The sequence below is a fragment of the Coregonus clupeaformis genome, chromosome 31 (genome assembly GCF_020615455.1).
Source record: "Coregonus clupeaformis isolate EN_2021a chromosome 31, ASM2061545v1, whole genome shotgun sequence".
NCBI classification, from domain to species: Eukaryota; Metazoa; Chordata; class Actinopteri; order Salmoniformes; family Salmonidae; genus Coregonus; species Coregonus clupeaformis.
The window spans coordinates 37062617-37083784 of record NC_059222.1 but is presented as its reverse complement, the minus strand read 5'-3'; the positions used below and the strand labels follow the sequence as shown (position 1 = coordinate 37083784).

The following is a 21168-nucleotide window of genomic DNA, read 5'->3' as shown; positions in this document are numbered from 1 at the left end:
ATAAAAAGACCCAGACCCCCCATGGAAAGATCAGCAGTGAGAGTGCATTGACATTTACAAATTCACAGCGCCGAATGGTCCAAATAAGAGAGGAGTGGTTGCCAGATTTGATAAAAAGTGTAGAGTGTTTGCCAAATCACTGAGCCATAATTTGGTAGAGGGAACTTCCTTATTTTCCCAAAACAACAAGATTAATTTTTTGCCAAAATGAGACTGTAAGAGATTAGTTGTTTTGGGGGGTTGGTTAATCTGTTTAGGGTTTCTGAGACTCCCAGTATGATCAGAAGCGGGTCTGGGTCAATTAAAGTCTCCAGAATTTCCCAGAGGATCCTAAAGATTCCACACCAATAACCATGCAGGTTAGAGCATAGGGCAAAGCAGTGGAGTAGTGTACCCTCCACAGCATGACATTTATCACACTCAGGAAATATCCTATGCAGCTTAGTTTTGGAATAGTGTAATCTGTGTAATATCTTGAATTGTATGAGACAATGTCTGGAGTTAATGGAGCAGGTGTGGATATACTCCAAGCTATCTTCCCAGTCTGCTACAGAAATGTCAGTCCCTAGCTCGTCCTCACATTTTGCCTTAATGGCATCTGTAGAGGGTGTGCTAACAGATTGAAAAGCGTCTTATAGACGAGATATCAGTTTGCCTGAGGTGGGACAAATGTTGATGCATCTGTAAAACATGGAAGGTTTAGCATTTCCAAATGTAGGAAGATGTTTTCTAACATAGTCTCTAATCTTTATCTGAAAAAATTACTTCAGGGAAGATTATAGGTTTCCCTCAGCAAATCGAAGGAGGCAAAGACTATACTTTTAAAACTGTAAGCATTTAAAGGCATTGGTTTTACTGAAAGATATCTCGAAGATACAGGGCGAACTATTTCACTGTGTAAACTTCTTCCACTACCATTTAATAATAATACTTTCGGACAGCTAAGCAAGCACACAAAGTTTCTACTGAAATGTCCTTTTCTAGTTGTCATTGTTGTAAAGAACCCTCCTTTTCTTTTGTTTGCTGAAGTGCGAAGGCCCACCTGAACTCATCAACACTATCACAGTTTATTGTGAAATAAACAGGAATTACTTATTGGAAATTTGTGACAGGCACAAGAAAAAGTACACTTTTCTTGTGTATCATTTTTCTTTCTTTCTTCATAACGTAGTTGTGTCTATTTCACAATAATCTGTGATACTGGGTTGAACTCACACACAAACTATACTTGTCTGTGTGAAAACAGAGAGACACAGTTTTCAGCAGAGGATGCTCTTCCTTTAGAGCACCTCAGCATCAAATTGATATGCTCAGAGGCTTTTAAGAGGGAGTGCCATTCCCTCACCCCCAGTAAACATGGAGGAGTGCATGAGGCTATGGACAAGTTTAATGATAGGCGCCAAACCAATGTCAAACCACTTGGGTATGTGACCCCAATCAACAGCTAGCCCAGGGTTTCCCAAACTCTGTCCTGGTCCATTATCTGTCAATACATTTTACTATTTACATGTTAGTCATTTAGCAGACGCTCTTATCCAGAGCGACTTAGTTAGTGAGTGCATACATTTTCATTCTGGCCCCCCTTGGGAAACGAACCCACAACCCTGGCGTTGCAAGCGCCATGCTCTACCAACTGAGCTACAGGGACCCCCCCTCCAACCAGAAACAACATGCAGTCAGACAATGCCGTCAATATGCTGTTGCATGCCAGTGATTCATCTGTGTAGGGAACCACTAGTCCAGGGGTAGGCAACCCTACTCCTGGAGGGCCGCAGGCACTTCATGTTTTTGTTTTAACCAACCTGGAAGACCAGTGTGTTGAATTTCTATCACTGAACTGATCAATTAGCTCAGTTGGTCTGGTGTACCCCTGCGCTAGTCTTAATATTGGTGTACATACAAATGTGATAAAATCGTATCATTCAAATCCAATGTCCACTTCTGCTTCCTGCTGACTTTTTCTTGTTTTTTTCCAAGACAAAGACCTGACTTCAACTCTGGTCTTATTTTGGTTCAATAAGGTAACCATCAGGATCCCCCCACTGAGACCTTTTTCAGTTAATTGTTATACATTTATATATCACATCTTTCTATTAAAAATAATGTTATTTGATTAAGTCATCCAATCTGGTCTCTTCAATTCCTCATGCTATCATTTGCGTTTTATGACAGGGCTTCTGGTATTTGGGGTATTAACCCTTCCCCCTCTTTTTTTGTCAACAAGGAATTTTCTGATTTGTTCCTTGCCTTGCATGCTCCCTGCCTTGGAGAGATGGGTCCTTCAGTCACCTTGATAATGCCCAAGTGATTCAGATCTGGTGCATAACCATTTTAGCAGACACTAAACCCGGTAGTCTGTTGCTCGTTCCAGGCGCGCTGAATGGACACTAAAAAGACCCTAAACACTTCCAAATCTTGAAGGATGTCGGGGATCACAGTGAATTCGGATTGTGGAGAATGTTCAGCCCCTTCACATGAGCTTTGCACCACGGAATTACACCCATACTCTAGCATCGATGAGGATGATGAACTTCTGAAGTATATCTGGAGGGAATATTTGCATCCCAAGCAGTATGAATGGGTTCTTATTGCAGGATACATACTTGTTTTTTTCGTTTCTCTCATTGGAAACACATTAGGTAAGTTTTGTTAAAGGTTTTGTCGCAGGCTGGATTAATTGAGCCAGGATAATTTCTAAAATGTCATCCTAATTTTAAAGTGCATGGCATTAGATCAAGTCCGCAAAGCTATCTGGGCTTCATTGAACATAATGGTACTTTCATAGAAGTTAGGCTACCGGTGAGTCGATTGTAGGCTATCCATATATATATGATTATTATTATTATTATTATTATTAAGATATTAATTTGGTGTTCACTAATGCAGTATCAGTAGACTACCGTCTATGAATAAAACATGAGTTTATTGACAATCGAATGTATTTGGGAAGCGTAAAATAAAGACCTTATCCGGAGCGCGGACATGCATGGGCATCTGTCGTATTCGTATGTGCATGTGACACGCGACAGCTAAAATGATAAGCCACGCGATCTGTAAAGTGATAAACCAGAATCAAAGTGGTGTACAAAGCATTCTCTTTAAACGGTATTTTTCCGTTTTGGGTGTTAATAATACTAATATAGGTGAGGGCATATTAGAAATTGGAAAGAACATATTTTTGGAGCATCTCTATTAGGCCTATGCTTCTAGTTCATAATAAGATGCCTGTAGAATAAATAAAGTTTACTGCATTAAGTAGATGCTTCCAGTTTTCAGAATAAGATTCTTGGGCAGTATCTTATCAAGACATTTAAGATACTGCTTAAACATGGCATGTTTGAATCCAATTGAATCTAGCCCTGGATAACTGCTATTATGAGATTATTGGCTAATCTAATTCTTGTTAATGGTCTTAATTAAGTGTCTACATTTCTTCTAAATCATTTTTTATGTGCTGACAATACGGGCATCGTTTAACAATGTTTTCAAGTAGCCTACAAGTGCGTCTCATTTTCTCAGTGTGCAGTTTCTTTTGTTACCATGGCAGTGCTGTTCGCTTGTGTTGATAGGAACGGCATTTTTCTCTTTACCCGAAGTTTAGGGCACGATTTTACTAATTCTTCATGATCTGTTTGTGAATGAGACTGGTTTATTTGCCAATTATAATACGTGTCTGTAGTAAAGGTACATTGTGTCTTTAAGGCAGGAAGAGCGTTCTGTGCTTCTTGAAGAGCAGGGTTGGAGATGGAATGGTTCACTGCAGACTGGGGAACCTTTGAAAACGAGAAATCTGTTCAATATGTCTAACTCTCCTGAGTTGTAAACCTGTCCTGATGTCATACCCTGTGGATACTGAAAAGAGGCTATGTTGACTGTATTCATATCCATTATTTTTACCTTCCACATTATTTTGGAGTAAATTAGAAATGTGTTTATGACAGTCTTATCACAGATGTAGGCTTATTGTAGATTAAATTCGTCACTATTATACATTGTTATTTGACTGCCCTTTTCATAATCACCAAGGGAAATGTAAGAGACATAACAGGACAACTGTCACGCCCTGACTCAGAGGACGCTTATATGTTGAGTCAGGGTGTGTATATTCCTTGTTGTGATTTTCTATGTTGTATTTTCTATGTTTAGATCTAGTAGGTATAGATCTATGTTGGCCGGTGTGGTTCCCAATCAGAGGCAGCTGTCGCTCGTTGTCTCTGATTGGGGACAATATTTAGGCAGCCTATTGGCACTAGTGGGTTGTGGGATCTTGCTCTGTGTGAGGTATGGTGTTTGTCTACCTTGGACTGCATGTTGCATTTGTTGTGGTCATTCAATATAAATAAACATGTATGCATATCACGCTGCGCCTTGCTCCGTCCCGTCTGTAAACGATCGTGACAACAACAGGTTAATTTGAAATGAATTCATATTGATTATGCAATTGATAGCTGTTATTCAGGTGCTGTTATTCAGGTGTGTGCTGTGTGTTGTATTGCATTTGATTCAGAACAATCAATGTCATTGATGTCTCCATGTATTCCTAACAGCAGCAGTTCTTGGTTGTGTCTTGTTGTCAGTTTGTTTTGCAGTGTGGAAAAACCATCACATGCGCACAGTGACCAACTGTTTCATTGTGAATCTCTCCTTTGCTGATGTCCTGGTCACCATCACCTGTCTCCCGGCAAGTCTTGTGGTGGACATTACAGAAACATGGTTCTTTGGAAACACTCTTTGTAAAATACTACCTTACTTACAGGTAAGAGGATGTTTCAAGGTTTTTATTTTCACATTTCCCAACTTTAACTTTGTCACGTGCCGAATACATTTATCATTTAGTATACGCTCTTATCCAGAGCAACTGTATACATTTTCATACCGGTCCCCTGTGGGAATCAAACCTGCAACCCTGGTGTTGCAAGCTCCATGCTTTACCAACTGAGTAACATCAGACTGCGAAAGGTGTAGACTTTACTATGAAATGCTTAGTCACGAGCCCTTTCCCAACAATGCAGAGTTAAAAAGTAAGAAAAGAGTAGCAAAATAAAAGGAAATAGTAACACAATAAAATAACAATAACGAGGCTATTTACAAGGAGTACCAGTACCGAGTCAATGTGCTGGGGTACGAGGTAGTTGAGGTAATATGTAGGTATGGGTAAAAGTGACTAGGCAAGCAGGATAGATAAGAGTGGCAGAAGCGTATGAAGGGTGTGGCGTCAATATTTACATTTAAGTCATTTAGCAGACGCTCTTATCCAGAGCCACTTACAGCTAGTGAGTGCATACATTTGTCATACTGGCCCCCCGTGGGAATTGAACCCACAACCCTGGCGTTGCAAGCATCATGCTCTACCAACTGAGCTACAGGTGTGTGTGTGTGTGTGTGCATAGAGACAGTGCAAAGAAAATAGAAATGTAAGAAACAAAAAGGGGGTCAATGTAAACAGTCCGGGTAGCCATCTGATTAACTGTTCAGCAGTCTTATGGCTTGGGGGTAGAAGCTGTTTAGGAGCCTTTTGGTCCCAGACTTGGCGCTCCAGTACCGGTACCGCTTGCCACTTCAAGCTTGATAGTTGGTATGTAACTCCAGGGTACTAAACGCTATTCTTTAAAACACCTTTGAAGGGACCCCATGGTGATCCTTGTGCCACAGGAAAGTATTTTGCTTTCCCACCTCAACTGCTGTGGGCTCAGTCTTCTATGGATCAACATCATAATTCTCTTTTGATCCAGTGTGATGGAACATTCAGCCAAATGGGGCAGAATCCACAGCCATACTGTATACCAGAGGATTAGCCTAAAGATTCAGACCTTGCGGTCACTGTAATTACATCTTCCCGGTAAGGTCTGAACGGCAGGCTGCCATGATGAGGACACCGCGGAGCGGACGCGAGATATGGCACAGAAAACGTACCTCAAGGTGCTGTTCACCTAATTATCAAATTTTCCAAAATGATACATCAAGATTTGAAATACTTTTTTTTATTAAACTGCCATTTTCGTCAGCATGCTGGGGGTTGATTATACTTTTTTTGCCAGTGCTACAGACAGCTATATCAGTCCGCTAATACAGGACTAGTAAAGGCCCAGTTCACTATTTTGTGAGAATCTTTTGTTAATTATTTTTATTTTGTATAGATTTTTCAGTGGGTACTGCAGCACCCTCAGCACCCCTACTTTCCATGGCTATGAAAGCAACCCATTGGATTCCACAACACTTCTGTTAACTACTCACCCCAATGCATTTTCAAGGAATCCAATTGGCTGCTATAGCATTAGCTAGCCTAGCATGCAGTTTAATAAAAAACTAGCAGTTTTCCAATCTTCTCGATTCTCCATTCGTAATTTCAGGATAATTAGGAGTACAGCGACATATTCCATCCCTGGATTGAGGTACATTTTCCAAGCCATTTACCGCTCCGGGCACTGGCTGTCCACATTCTGGCACAGCACCGTTCCGAATACAGAGAAGAAATGAATGAATGTCGGATTCTGGCTAGTCCGAGGATATGACAAACAAAACAACCTGTCTCCAGTTATTTTCAAGTTTAATGGGGGCATACATTTTCAATGCAATTTGCCTATTGAAAAAACCTCTTGCCTAACCGTTGTGAAAATAACATTGAAATTATTTAAAGGGAGCCTCTCAATCCATGTCTGACTCATATTATTTTGCATTCATGCTGGGACAAATATAGTACATAGTGTAATTACATTTTTGCAATGCTGCCTGTTGAAAAATATGGTCAGGAGATTGAAAAAAGGGTTTATCAGGTTAGTTAATCTTTGGATTTCCTTTCTTTAACTAGGCAAGTCAGTTAAGAACAAATTCTTATTTACAATGACTGCCTACCCCTGCCAAAACCTCCCCTAACGATGCTGAGCCAATTGTGCGCCGCCCAATGTGACTCCCGATCACGGCCGGTTGTGATACAGCCCGGGATCGAACCAGGGTCTGTAGTGATGCCTCTAGCACTGAAATGCAGTGCCTTAGACCACTGCACCACTTGGGAGGCCTTAACACAGGACTGTATCCAAAACCCACAGACAAATGCCTGGAGTCCTATCAATAACGTCCTGGTCTGAATTACTCCGTTATCATTCATGTCTGTCTGAAAGACAGAGTTGAGAGGACTATAATTTTCCAACAGAGGAGAGGCAGCTGGTGGTCTCTCACCCCATCAAGAGCTAAATTAAAACCATTTATAAAACATTTACCTGATGAGCTGCAGAAGCAGAATATTAAATTGGTTTTCTCCCCTGGCCTTCTTGCAGTATGACATAGGTACTCTCCAAAGGAAGGTCATATGTAAATGCTGCACAAACTTAATTGACATTTCATTAGTTACTCCAATATTTACTACAGCACTGTGTGTACATCTTGCCTATCCTAATGGCTGTGTGAAGCATGGCTGAGGTAAATTGGAATAGCTGTAGGGCCAATTTGATGTGTCCATTTGCTAAAGGATGTTAATGAGAGAGCTGAAAATGTCCCCCATTGTCAGTCAGATGGACCCAATTGTAATTCTTACAGCTCCTCTACTGTCTACGGTCTCTAATTGATATTTGAGTGATGGCTGCAGACATTAAAGGAACATAACGCTTCAAGATAAAAGTGTGCCAGAAGTTTTAAGACATCAAAAGTAGTCTAATATCAAGAAAAGTCCTGTGTTGCTCAGTAGGTGGAGCATGGCACTTATGGTGCCAGGGTTGTGGGTTTGATTCCCACGGGGGACCAGTACGAATTAAGTATTAAAATGTATGCAGTTGCTCTGGATAAGAGCGTCTGCAAAATGTAAAAGGCCCAGGCTGTCTGTTTTATAGATCCAGCTATATGACACAATCTAAAACGACTGGAAAGAATACACCAGCCCCATATACATTTTAGTCATTTAGCAGACGCTCTTATCCAGAGCGACTTACAGTTAGTGAGTGCATACATTTGTCATACTGGCCCCCCGTGGGAATCAAACCCACAACCCTGGCGTTGCAAACGCCATGCTCTACCAACTGAGCTACATCCCTGCCGGCCATTCCCTCCCCTACCCTGGACGACGCTGGGCCAATTGTGCGCCACCCCATGGGTCTCCCGGTCGTGGCCGGCTACGACAGAGCCTGGATTCGAACCAGGATCTCTAGTGGCACAGCTAGCACTGCAATGCAGTGCCTTAGACCACTGCGCCACTCGGGATAATTTCCAGATTTGTGATGCTTATCTTTTTATTCATATAAATAAATAAATGAAGTTGCCAAATTATCTCTAGAAAGTGTTATGATTAATATAAGCCTATAATCATAATAATTCCTGCCACTCTAAACCAACAGAGGAACTTATAAGGATAGCAGAAAATGGCTGGTAGGTTCATATCACTGTGATGAGTAACAATGCTCATTTAGGGCTGTGAGGTTCATGGAATTTTGGATGACGGTTATTGGTCTGCCAAATGACCGCGGTCACGTAACAACCGTTTGAATAGCAAAAAACAACAAACCAAAAACGTTTTATTTTTAAAGATGCAAATGTTCTCCTCTCCGCTCCTCTTTGCATGTGCTGCCATAGAAATACAATGAATGGAACGGGCATCCCCATTCAAGACAATGGTGGCATAATGGGTGGACTGGCGGCCATTGCGTTGGTCTTCATTTAAGGTTAGGGTTAGGCATAAGGTTAGCAGTGTGGTTAGGGTTAGGTTTCAAGTGGGTGGCTCAATTGGTAGAGCATGGTGCTTGTAAACCCAGAGATGTGGGTTCAATTCCCATGAGGGCCAGTACGAGATTGTATGCCCTCACTACTGTAGGTCGCTCTGGATAAGAGCATGCTAAAATGTAAAATCACATTTTAAGAAGATAAATTGTAGAAATAGGCGGGGTTTAGGACTTTGTGGCTGTGCTAACTAGTGACTACCACTGAATATGTGCTGTGATTTGTTGATTCAACTCAACTGACATTACAAAAAATTCATTTGATTGCATGAGCCACATCATTTGAATGAACATTCTAAATTACCAGCGAAATTATTGCGTCAATACTGTAGAAACAAACTCAACCGCAGGAATGCCCGGCCGTCCCGTCATAAATTAGCTGTATGCTCCAAATAAAAACCACAAAAAATAACGGTTTTGACGGTTATTTTATTTTCATGACAGTCTTCATCCATAACCGTCGGTTATACGACAATACGGTTATACGGTAATTGTGCCAGCCATAATCATCATAGGTGTTTCATATTACAGCTACTTTTAATTTCCTGGAAACATCTATCTATTCATAGGAAATGTATTATTTATGTATCATCAGTTTACACTTAAAGAAAACAAGATTGTTATTAATGCTGAGAATGTTGACTATTTAGGGAATATAGTAGACCTGTTGAATATAGACTAGGGCCCCCATACTTTGACAGTATTTCCCCATCTCAGCCATATCAACAGTAATGCCATTTTCTTTTTTTGTTGCTAGAATTTGTCTGTATTGTGTAAACTCAGATTCATCATATAAATGTTTATATTGTAATCATCCTTTGGTTATGGTAGTTAGTCAGACTTCATCATATATACTATATATAATACTAATCCCTGACAGTTGATTATCTCTGCGCTTCTAATAAAGACACAGACACACCAGTACCATTTGCCGGCTGAGAGTACTTAGCACCTCTGAATGGAGTGCCGCCCGTAATTTTCAAACCGAGTGCAAGCCGATTCTACATGTAGAATCCTGTGAAAATGTCAGCAGTCAGACGTCCTTTGTTTGTCCAAGGGAAATCACTGATTTTCTCTCTGTAGGTATATATTAAGTCTAGTACTTTTTGCCCTGGTTCACTTTGTGCTTTAATTAACTGCACATCCTCTTTTTCAATCTCCCAGACAATCTCCGTATCTGTGTCAGTCTTGACTCTGAGCTGCATCGCTCTCGACCGCTGGTACGCAATCTGCCACCCGCTGATGTTCAAAAGCACGGCCAGGCGCGCCCGCAAGAGTATCATCCTCATCTGGTTGGTTTCCTGTGTCATCATGATCCCTCAGGCCATCGTGATGGAGTGCAGCAGCCTGCTCCCTGAGCTCACCAACAAAACCAGCCTTTTCACTGTGTGTGATGAGCACTGGGGAGGTAGGCAGGCATCCACAAACTCCCTCCTCTCAATGCCACAGGACCTCGCCAAGGGACTGTAACCCCAGCCCAGACCAACTTCTAATACTTCTACTTGATTGAGCTTGCCTGAATTGAGTACTCCACTGGAGTAGTCCCAAAAATATAAAGCGTGCCCATTTAGAATTCCAGGCAGTCTCTAGCAAACACTCACTATTTGAACCAAGGTCTTGACCAAAGGCAACCGGCATATTTCAGTTATTGTGACGAAACCTCCAGAGCTGTTGTCAGATGGGGAATAATTAAGCAATAAGTCCTGAGGGGGTGTGGTATACGACCAATATACCACGGCTAAGGGCTGTTCTTTCGGACGACGCAACGTGGAGTGCCAGGATACAGCCCTTAGCCGTGGTATAGTGTCCATTTACCACAAACCCCCGAGGTGCCTTATTGCTATTGTAAACTGGTTATCAACGTAATTAGAACAGTGAAAATGATTTTTTTTGTCATACCCGTGGTATACGGTCTGATATACCACAGCTTTCAGCCAATCAGCATTCAGGGCTAGAACCACCCAGTTTATCATTTATAAACACTAGAGCAGCTCCACAAATGTGCTGGTTATTTTCTGATGGAATCAATATTCCATAGGAGCATTAGAAAATAACATTCATAGTGTCTCCTGCGTCGCCATCACTCTTAAAGGAAAATTCCACCCAAATACTATCTATTGGTATTTGTTTCATTAGTCCATTGTTCATATAGTCCCAAAATGTTTAGACTTTCAAAATACAGAAAAGCGCAGCATCATGTGATGCAAAATGCATCATACAGTGCCTTGCAAAAGTATTTATCCCCCTTCGCGTTTTTCCTATTTCACTTCAAATTGGTGAAGTGAAATGAAAAAAATAACGGAAAAGTGTTGCGTGCATATGTATTCATCCCCTTTGCTATGAAGCCCCTAAAATAAGATCTGGTGCAACCGATTACCTTCAGATATCACATAATTAGTTAAATAAAGTCCACCTGTGTGCAATCTAAGTGTCACATGATCTGTCACATGATCTCAGTATATATACACCTGTTCTGAAAGGCCCCAGAGTCTGCAACACCACTAAGCAAGGGGCACCACCAAGCAAGCGGCACCGTGAAGACCAAGGAGCTCTCCAAACAGATCATCGACAAAGTTGTGGAGAAGTACAGATCAGGGTTGGGTTATAAAAAAATATCAGAAACTTTGAACATCCCACGGAGCACCATTAAATCCATTATAAAAAAATTGAAAGAATATGGCACCACAACAACCCTGCCAAGAGAGTGCCGCCCACCAAAACTCATGGACCAGGCAAGGAGGGCATTAATCAGAGAGACAACAAAGAGACCAAAGATAACCCTGAAGGAGCTGCAAAGCTCCACAGCGGAGATTGGAGTATCTGTCCATAGGACCACTTTAAGCCGTACACTCCACAGAGCTGGGCTTTACGGAAGAGTGGCCAGAAAAAAAGCCATTGCTTAAAGAAAAAAATAAGCAAACACGTTTGGTGTTCGCCATAAGGCATGTGGGAGACTCCCCAAACATATGGAAGAAGGTACTCTGGTCAGTTGAGACTAAAATTGAGCTTTTTGGCCATCAAGGAAAACGCTATGTCTGGTGCAAACCCAACACCTCTCAACACCCCGAGAACACCATCCTATGCTGTGGGAATGTTTTTCATCGGCAGGGACTGGGGAACTGGTCAGAATTGAAGGAATGATGAACGGCGCTCAATACAGGGAATATTCTTGAGGGAAACCTGTTTCCGTCTTCCAGAGATTTGAGACTGCGACGGAGGTTCACCTTCCAGCAGGACAATGACCCTAAGCATACTTAAGGGGAAAAATTTAAATGTCTTAGAATGGCCTAGTGAAAGCCCAGACCTCAATCCAATTGAGAATATGTGGTATGACTTAAAGATTGCTGTACACCAGCGGAACCCATCCAACTTGAAGGAGTTGGAACAGTTTTGCCTTGAAGAATGGGCAAAATCCCAGTCGCTAGATGTGCCAAGCTTATAGAGACATACCCCAAGAGACTTGCAGCTGTAATTGCTGCAAAAGGTGGCTCTACAAAGTATTGACTTTGGGGGGGTGAATAGTTATGCACGCTCAAGTTTTTTTGTCTTATTTCTTATTTGTTTCACAATAAAAAATATTTTGCATCTTCAGTGTGGTAGACATGTTGTGTAAATCAAATGATACAAACCCCCCAAAAATCAATTTTAATTCCAGGTTGTAAGGCAACAAAATAGGAAAAATGCCAAGGGGGGTGAATATTTTCGCAAGCCACTGTACCAGCTGTATTTCTGCATTTTGAAAGTTATTCATCTTGAAAACCTGATTGCTGACATGCAAAACATTTTGGGACTAAATCAACAATGGACTAATGAAACAAATACCAAAAGCTCGTTTTGGGGTGGAATTTTCCTTTAAGGGATTCTGAACTTGTGTGAGACCAGTGTCCAAATGAGTTGCTGTGACAATGTCCTTAATTCACTTAATTTCTAGGAAGAATTCAATTAGATAAAAAAATAAGATTTGGTTACATTATCTTAGCTGCTGTATAGTATTCTAATCATATACTAAGTACGGGGATAACTAAGTAGAATTCAAAAGGTACTCACACTCAAACCATGCAGAAAAAAACATGCAGGAGTCAGATATAAAATAATATTGGTGTTTTAATTACATTCTTGACAGTGAACACAAAAAGGTGCAAATGCAAGTGGCAAAAAAGTGCAAACAGAAAGCATAGGTTTCTACCATCATCTACTGTCAAGCATGTAATTACAGAGCAAAAATATGTTTCTATTTGGGCCTCTTGCAAGTTATTTCTACATGGTTGAGTGTTCTATCCAGCCTCCTACATATTTTTCTACATGGGTGGGTACCTTTTGAATTCTACTCAATGAATAATATAAATGCAACATCCATGATGACACGATATTGAAAACAAGTCACTGTCTTCCTTTGATAGGAAAAACTACTATCTAACCAGACTGTATGATTAGGGCAGTGGTGGATGGTGGCACTTTAAATGGGGAGGACGGGCTCATAGTAATTGCTGGAACGGAATTAATGGAAAGTTATCAAACACCTGGTTTTCCATTCCATCCATTATTATGAGCTGTCCTCCCCTCACCAGCCTCCCATTTATCTGTCCTGCTGAATGATTCACGGTCAGACAGTTGAAAAAGACTTGGAAAGCATCGAGGGATGACTTTGCAGGTCATCTGATAAAAGAGGCTTGGATGCCTCTTGATTGCTATAGACAAATACTCGCACACAGAAAACCTTTCAACTATTGGCAGCACAATTGTTTAGATAGAAAATAAATGAATGTGTCAAGGCTATCGATTGAATGAGCGAGATCAAAGTACTCCATCTCTCAAATTCGTTTTAGTGTGGAAAACCTTTGCAGGAATTTGTCCTCATGCAAACTCTCAACTTTAAAGGTTGATATCTACCGATGTAGGATCTTAATTTACTGTAGGATCTTAATTTGATGCAGGACATTTAAAACTTGTAGTGTATGTGATTTTTTTTTTATGTCCATTGATTATGTAAGGGATAATCAACGAGGGGCAATGCGTTCTAAGGAAAATAATGATTGACGTGGAAGGTGTGTTCCACGACGCGCTAGCAGAGTGGAACTGACCTTACATGGAGTTCCAATATTTTCCAGAGAACGCATAGAGCCCCAAGTTGATTGTCCCTTTTACAGTATACCATGACTATAATTTAACACATTTGCCACTAGAAATGTGTTCATTTGCCGTAAGAAATGTGTTCAACATCCACTGAAGTAGCTAGCAAGTTTACTAGATAGCTACAGTAGTTGCCATTGGAAACCAAACAAACAGACTTGCTAGTTTAGCTAATCAAACCATCAGTCCTAGCTTGCTGTTATGAAAATGGAATTCACCAATGTCAATAATGTTTTCAATTCGACTTTTGCTTTCAAGAGCAGGTCAAACATAGAACATGTAAGAATTAACTATTAACATTAAATTCTAACATGCGGATATACTGTGTGTTATAGGGAAATAATGTATGCTCTAGAATGCCCTTCAAGCCAATCAGAAACGAGTATTCAACAATGCTATGGTATAAAATCCATATAATAGTTTACTTTTCCTGTTTGCTGCAGGATTATTTTCGTGCTGTCGCTAACTGGCTCAAATTAAGATCCTACATACGCTATGTGGACACCCCTTCAAATTAGTGGATTCGGCTATTTACACCTGCTGATGACAGCTGTATAAAAACGAGGACACAGCCATGCAATCTCCATAGACAAACATTGGCAGTAGAATGGCCTTACTGAAGAGCTCAGTGACTTTCAACGTGGCACTGTCATAGGATGCCAGCTTTCCAACAAGTCAGTTCGTCAAATTGCTCCCCTGCTAGAGCTTCCCCGGTCAGCTGTAAATTCTGTTATTGTGAAGTGAAAACGTCTAGGAGCAACAACGGCTCAGCCGCGAAGTGGTAGGCCACACAAGCTCACAGAACGGGACGGCCGAATGCTGAAAAGCATAGTGTGTACACATCGTCTGTCTTTGGTTGCAACACTCACTCCAAACTGCCTCTGCAAGCAACGTCAGCACAAGAACTGTTCGTTGGGAGCTTCATGAAATGGGTTTCCATGGACGAGCGGCTGCACACAGGCCTAAGATCACCATGCGCAATGCTAAGCGTCGGCTGGAATGGTGTAAAGCTCACCGCCATTGGACTCTGGAGCAGTGGAAACATGTTCTCTGGAGTGATTAATCACGCTTCACCATTTGGCAGTCCGACGGAGGACGAATCTGGGTTTGGCGGATGCCAGGAGAACGCTACCTGCCTGAATGCATAGTGCCAACTGTAAAGTTAGGGGAGGAGGAATAATGGTCTGGGCTAGGCCCCTTAGTTCCAGTGGAGGGAAACCTTAACGCTACAGCATACAATGACATTCTAGGCGATTCTGTGCTTCCAACTTTGTGGCACTTTCCTTTTTCAACATGATGATACCCCCATGCACTAAGCGAGGTGCAATGTTTTGTCGAGATCGGTGTTGAAGAACTTGACTGGCCTTCACAGAGCCCTGCCCTCAACCCCAAATAAACAGCTTTGGGATGAATTGGAACGCCGGCTGCGAGCCAGGCCTAATCGCCCAACATCAGTGCCCGACCTCACTAATGCACTTGTGGCTGAATGGAAGCAAGTCCCTGCTGCAATGTTCCAACATCTAGTGGAAAGCCTTCCCAGAAGAGTGTGATAGCAGAAAGGGGGGACCAACTATATATTAATGCCCATGATTTTAGAATGAGATGTTCGACGAGCAGGTGTCAACATACTTTTGGCCATGTAGTGTATGTACAGTACCTTCGTCTCAGACTGATGCCGCGTTCACGTGCTAGTCAGAACTCGGAAATGTCAGACTTGCTAACTGGTTGAACACGACACGTATATAACTACAACCAGTTAGCAAGTCGGACATTTCCGAGTTTTTTAGTTCTGACTAGCACGTGAACGCGGCATTACTCATGACTCAAATCTCTGAAATGCCAAAGTTATCTTTTAAGTCGTATGGGGTCAGTTCCATTGCCAGGATGCAATTATTGCTCAGCAGTTTGTCTAATGCAGGGGTGTCAAACTCATTCCATGTAGGGTAGAGTGCATTAATAAAATGGTATGCCCGCTCCACTGGAGCCTCCTCAGAGGAGGAAGGGGAGGACAATCCTCCTCAGTGAATTTCAGAAAAATAAAAAAAATGTAACATTGAAAAAGTTATCCTTTTTAGATAAAACTATATTACAATACTACAAATAATTGATTAAAACACATTGTTTTTTAACACATTAGTTCTATTAGCTATGTTGACTAGGACATTACTTTAGCTAATATGAGGATAACGATGTAGCGCTTATGACAGGGTTTGGCTTGGAACGTTTTTTTCGCCTGGTCACATACAGCTGATGTGTTGTTCATTGAAGTCCACGAACGAAGGGAAAAGGTGAGAGGAGGTGAGTGCATAGAGGCGAGAAGGAATACAACGTGGCTGCTATAAAAGTGAACTGTGTTTATGCGTGATATGGGGTGTATTCATTCCAACAATTCTGTTGAAAACCGTTTCTTAAACGGAAGCAAACGAAACAGGGATAAAAATACCTGAATTTGTCCAATAGAAACACTTGTTTGCAACTGTTGGACTAATGATTACACCCTAGATAAGATAGATGCAGGCAAGAATGTGCAAGGCGGTATTGAATGTGTCAATGTCTGTCCATGGGTCACTGTCTGTCATCTCAAATCTTCCTCTCGACCTGTGTGCGAATACATTTGTAAACTTTCATTCATAGGCTAGGTTATAGCAACCTCATGATGGGTATAGGGAAAATTCGAGTATCATGTAGTAGCCTAAACCTATCGATGTTACATTGAACTGGGTGAATGGAATATGAATGAGAGTCATATAGAAATAAGGTCATGCTCATAAATAAAAAAAATCGTAAACGGCACTGACCGTCACTGGCCCACTCACACCTATCTGTTTCATGTCAACAAGTATTGACTAATATTTGCAACATTCTAATAATTCTCATGTGCCGACGTATCGCCCAACCGTGCCATGGTTAAACGTGCACTCCTGTAGACCTGAAATAATTGGATCGTGGAACTTGCATCCAGCCAACCAGAAAAGCAAGGTGAAGCAGTTAATTCATTCTTGATAGTCAGGACAAGTCTTGTCCTGCTAAGAAACATTATTTTTATAGTTGAAAAAAAAAAAAAGATTTAGCAAGCAGTAGTCATTTAGATTAAGGATAAATGTGGAGTAGAGCTTTATAGTTATGTGATGACATCACATGCCCAGCGTACCTTCAAAATTATTCGGCAATCATTATTTATTCGAAAAACACAGTTTCCATCATAATTTGTAGCAATAAAAAAATGTTTGACAAAAGAAAAATCCGACCCTGTTGAACATATAAAAATGTAGTAGATGTAGAACATCTACTGCATTTTTATCATTTACTACATTTTTGTATGTTCAACAGGGGCGGATTTTTCTATTGTCAAACTTTTTTTATTGCTACAAATTATGATGGAAACGGTGTTTTTCTAATAAATAATGTAGTAGATTTTTAAAACATTTCGCCTATAACTGCCGTTTACATTACACATGTCGTAATGTTTTCTTTTGTGACATTGATTTTGTGGAATAAACCTGGGTCAATGGAAACCTGCCTACTTATTCAATTGTTATTTCGTAAAGTGTAGAATGTTGTATTTGTTCAGCTGAACCTTTCTTTAATAGGAACCATATTTCAGCACAATCTGATGATTCCCTTTTTAAAAAAAAATCAGTTCTGTCTTGCCACTCAATTTAGATTCCTGCACAGTAACTACAAGCTCATGCATGTTACTGATAAATATGTATATCAATGTAGCCATGTTTGTTTGCCCTTTGCGTTTTACCAATTACCACCACAATTCCTACAGTACCCTTACGAAAAAACCACATGAATCTCACATGTGAACACCTGAAGTATTCCAAAATCATGTGATCACGTGATCTTATGTGAAGTTAATGTGACAACATGTAAATCAACATGTGATAACATTAAACTACACCTGAAAACATGTGATCACATGTGAAGTGTTACAAAAACATGTTTTCACGTGACATAACATGGAACATTTCATGTGAAATCATGTGGTTTTTCTGTAAGGGTAGCGCCTCTAATTTACATCTATGTCACAATAATTTAGCTAAGTCATATTTCATTCTCCCAATAGCTGATGTCTACCCCAGGATCTATCACACCTGTTTCTTCATCGCCACATACCTCGCTCCCCTCTGTCTGATGGTTCTGGCATACACCCAGATATGTCATAAACTGTGGTGTCAACAGGTATGTAAATGTTTGAACAATAACAGACAACATTTGCACTGTTTCTTAGCAATCTGGCTGTTTGTTGATTGATCATGCAGTCACCAAGTTATCAGTGTCCATTATCCTTGCAATTATTTGACAATGCACTCTCAGAATATGCACTCCACTGTTCAGATCCATTCCATTGAGCTTTTTTAATGTTTTGAGTTTTAATGAGTCGGACAAGCAAAAGCTGTTCAAAGACCACAGTGTGATCGGCTGTGGGTTCTTTAAACAGATTCCTGGGACGTCATCTGTGCTGCAGAGGAAGCGGACGTCCCTCCAGTGTTCCGCTTATCCCCCAGGTCCTGGGGAGTCAGCCAGGGTCCGGACCAGCACAGTGTCCGCTGAGATCAAACAGGTCCGGGCCCGCAGGAAGACCGCCCGCATGCTGATGGTGGTGCTCTTCGTCTTTGCCCTCTGCTACCTGCCCATCAGCGTCCTCAACATCATGAAAAGGTAGCAGCCTCTTTGGGTGCTCTGTCTCTCTGTCATCAGGATCAATAGCCAATTCACTCTAGGATTCAACGTAGAGATGTTTCACGGAGTCAGTAGTTTGTAGGAGTCAGCCGTTTACGTTTGGAAATGAGTCATTTGACTCCAATAACAGTTGTCATTCACAGTAGTCCCTGGTAAACATTGTGTTTACAGAAAAAGGTGATCACATACTGAGAATTGAGTAATCTGTAAGCATTAAATTAGCATACGTAGATGAGATTTGTTCTGCTCCATCAACGTGGTAAGACAACATATCTGGGATGTCTGTCTCTCAGGGTGTACATCATCGCCGTCTGATGAAAACCAATTTTCTCCAAAACAGAAACTTTTCAGGAATTTGGGAAAAAATACCATAATTTCATATTAATATAGAATTATGAAACTAAATAATATATTTTCTTGGTCCTAGAGTCATGAAATGTTCAGAGTACATTGAGGGGAGTTACTGCTTTCATTAAATGTAAAACAATAATACAAATTGGCAAAACATTTAGTTACGAGGTTTTCATCAGACAGCAACGATATATTAATTGCTAGTTATTCATAGAATTAGGTAAACTATCTCTTTAATATCCCCCCTCCCCCCTCCCTCCATCTAGTAAATATGTGTACACTTGCAAACACCTGTCAATAAGCTACAGCTCCATTTACAGCTTCAACACACTTGGTGTCATTACTGACGAGGTCTCACTGATGTCACCTTGTCATTGCAGAGTATTTGGGACGTTTAAGTACACAAACAGCAGAGAGACTGTGTACGCCTGGTTCACGTTCTCACATTGGCTGATATATGCCAACAGTGCTGCAAATCCAATCATCTATAACTTTTTAAGTGGTGAGTTTATCTCAATATATTTAGTTCATGATTTTATTGCCCCATCTGCTGGACAGTACGGTACATCACAACACACTTAGTGGCACTTTGGAAGAGGGATTTGATGTGCAGCATAACTTGTTCAGTCAATGTTAATGGTAAAGAAACATAATACTGAAGTGGTAGAATTTCAACAGAATTCCCCTTTCATTTGAGGCTTGATTAGCGGTTTAGAGTGTTGGGTCAGTAACCGAAAGGTTGGTGGTTCAAATCCCCAAGCAGACTAGGAAAAATCTGCCAATGTGCCCTTGAACAAGGCCCTTAGCCCTAATTGCTCTTGTAAGTCGCTCTGGATAAGAGCATCTGCTAAATTACTAAAATGTTATGTGTTTAACGAAGTTTAGCTTTTTTCCACAGGGAAGTTTCGAGCGGAATTCAAAGCAGCATTTTCCTGTCACTCTTTTGGCCGATGCCAGAACCAAACAGCGGGCATACGGAAAATAATAAACACTGACAGCCGTAAATCCTTGTCCACTCAAGTCAACAACATGGACAATGTCTCACGGATATCTGACCATGTGGTTTAATCCTATGCTGGGGCATGCTGGGAGTTCTTATAATTGCACCATGCCACCCAGGACACACTGGCATTCACTGTCGCCATGATATGTACAAAGATCACAATTAGAATTCATACACATTGTAACGTCAACCTTTTCATAACAGACATCTTGAATGAGACCACGTACTCCGAATGGACTGAAAGCACTCAATATCCACCACCCTGTGTGAAAGCAAATCCCTCCCCAGGGGAAGAGAAGTGATTTGAATGAGTCATGTCTGTTACAGACGGATAACAGTCATATCGGCTCCAGTCTTTGATTCTCATCCCACCAGAGGCAGGAAGGAGCCCCCCATGGTGTTGTACACCTCACCAGAAAGAACAGACTGAAGGATGAATCACAATGCACAAAGATTAAACCCTATCAACGGTTATTATCAAAGCTTCTTAAATCCGAAGATGGAGTACAAAAGAACAGTTTACTCGTTAACTAGCCACATCAGTGTACTACATGTGTATTTGTGATGTTTACTTATGATGACTTCACTTATCATAATAATAATTATTGTTATTATTAATATTTGTATTATTGTTGTTGTTGTGGATGCTGTTTATTATTGTTATTTCTTCCTATTCTATGTGTAATATCTGGTTATATGTTTACAGACGTGGTATTGTACATTGACAATCCAGCCAAAGTTAGAAAACCTCCATGGAGGAATACATCTACAGAGGTTTTCATGACAAGGTGGAATGTTAAATTCTCACAACCTTATATCATAAAGACGGCTTTGTTTCTAATTCACTGCTGGATCAAACAACAACCAATCAGAAGTAAATAACCCTACAAGACATTGAATTCTGATCGTTTTTTTTTACGACGTCTTATTTCATGTGAACCCTTGAAAAGCAGTTTCTACAATTGCTTTTGTTTGTGAGTTCTTCTCAGGTGCTTGTTGTGATGATTTCTTATTGGTGTTTCTTATCATGTCATGTAATTTTCAAATAGTATGTTAAGCAGTTTCCCCTAGAAATGTATGTGTTCATGTAAGTGTTTGTTGTTTTTGATCTGTTTGAAGGTAAACATTTTAAACATTTATCATTGTTTGTTGTGCTTCTTGTAAAACAACATAGTATGTACAGTAAGTATTTGATCCCCTGCTGATTTTGTACGTTTGCCCACTGACAAAGACCTGATCAGTCTATCATTTTAATGGTAGGTTTATTTGAACAGTGAGAGACAGAATAACAAC

General features: G+C 40.7%; 1 protein-coding gene across 1 annotated transcript; it reads left to right on the top strand.

The window, feature by feature from the left end:
* The first annotated feature begins 2422 nt into the window (after positions 1 to 2422).
* LOC121548089 (orexin receptor type 2-like) lies at positions 2423 to 21098 on the top strand. Its single transcript, XM_041859475.2, has 7 exons — positions 2423 to 2639; positions 4578 to 4756; positions 9867 to 10110; positions 17905 to 18020; positions 18280 to 18500; positions 19253 to 19374; positions 19771 to 21098. The coding sequence occupies exons 1-7, from the start codon at positions 2423 to 2425 to the stop codon at positions 19938 to 19940; spliced, it is 1269 nt and encodes a 422-aa protein (XP_041715409.1). The 3' UTR covers positions 19941 to 21098.
* The last annotated feature ends 70 nt before the right edge of the window (positions 21099 to 21168 follow it).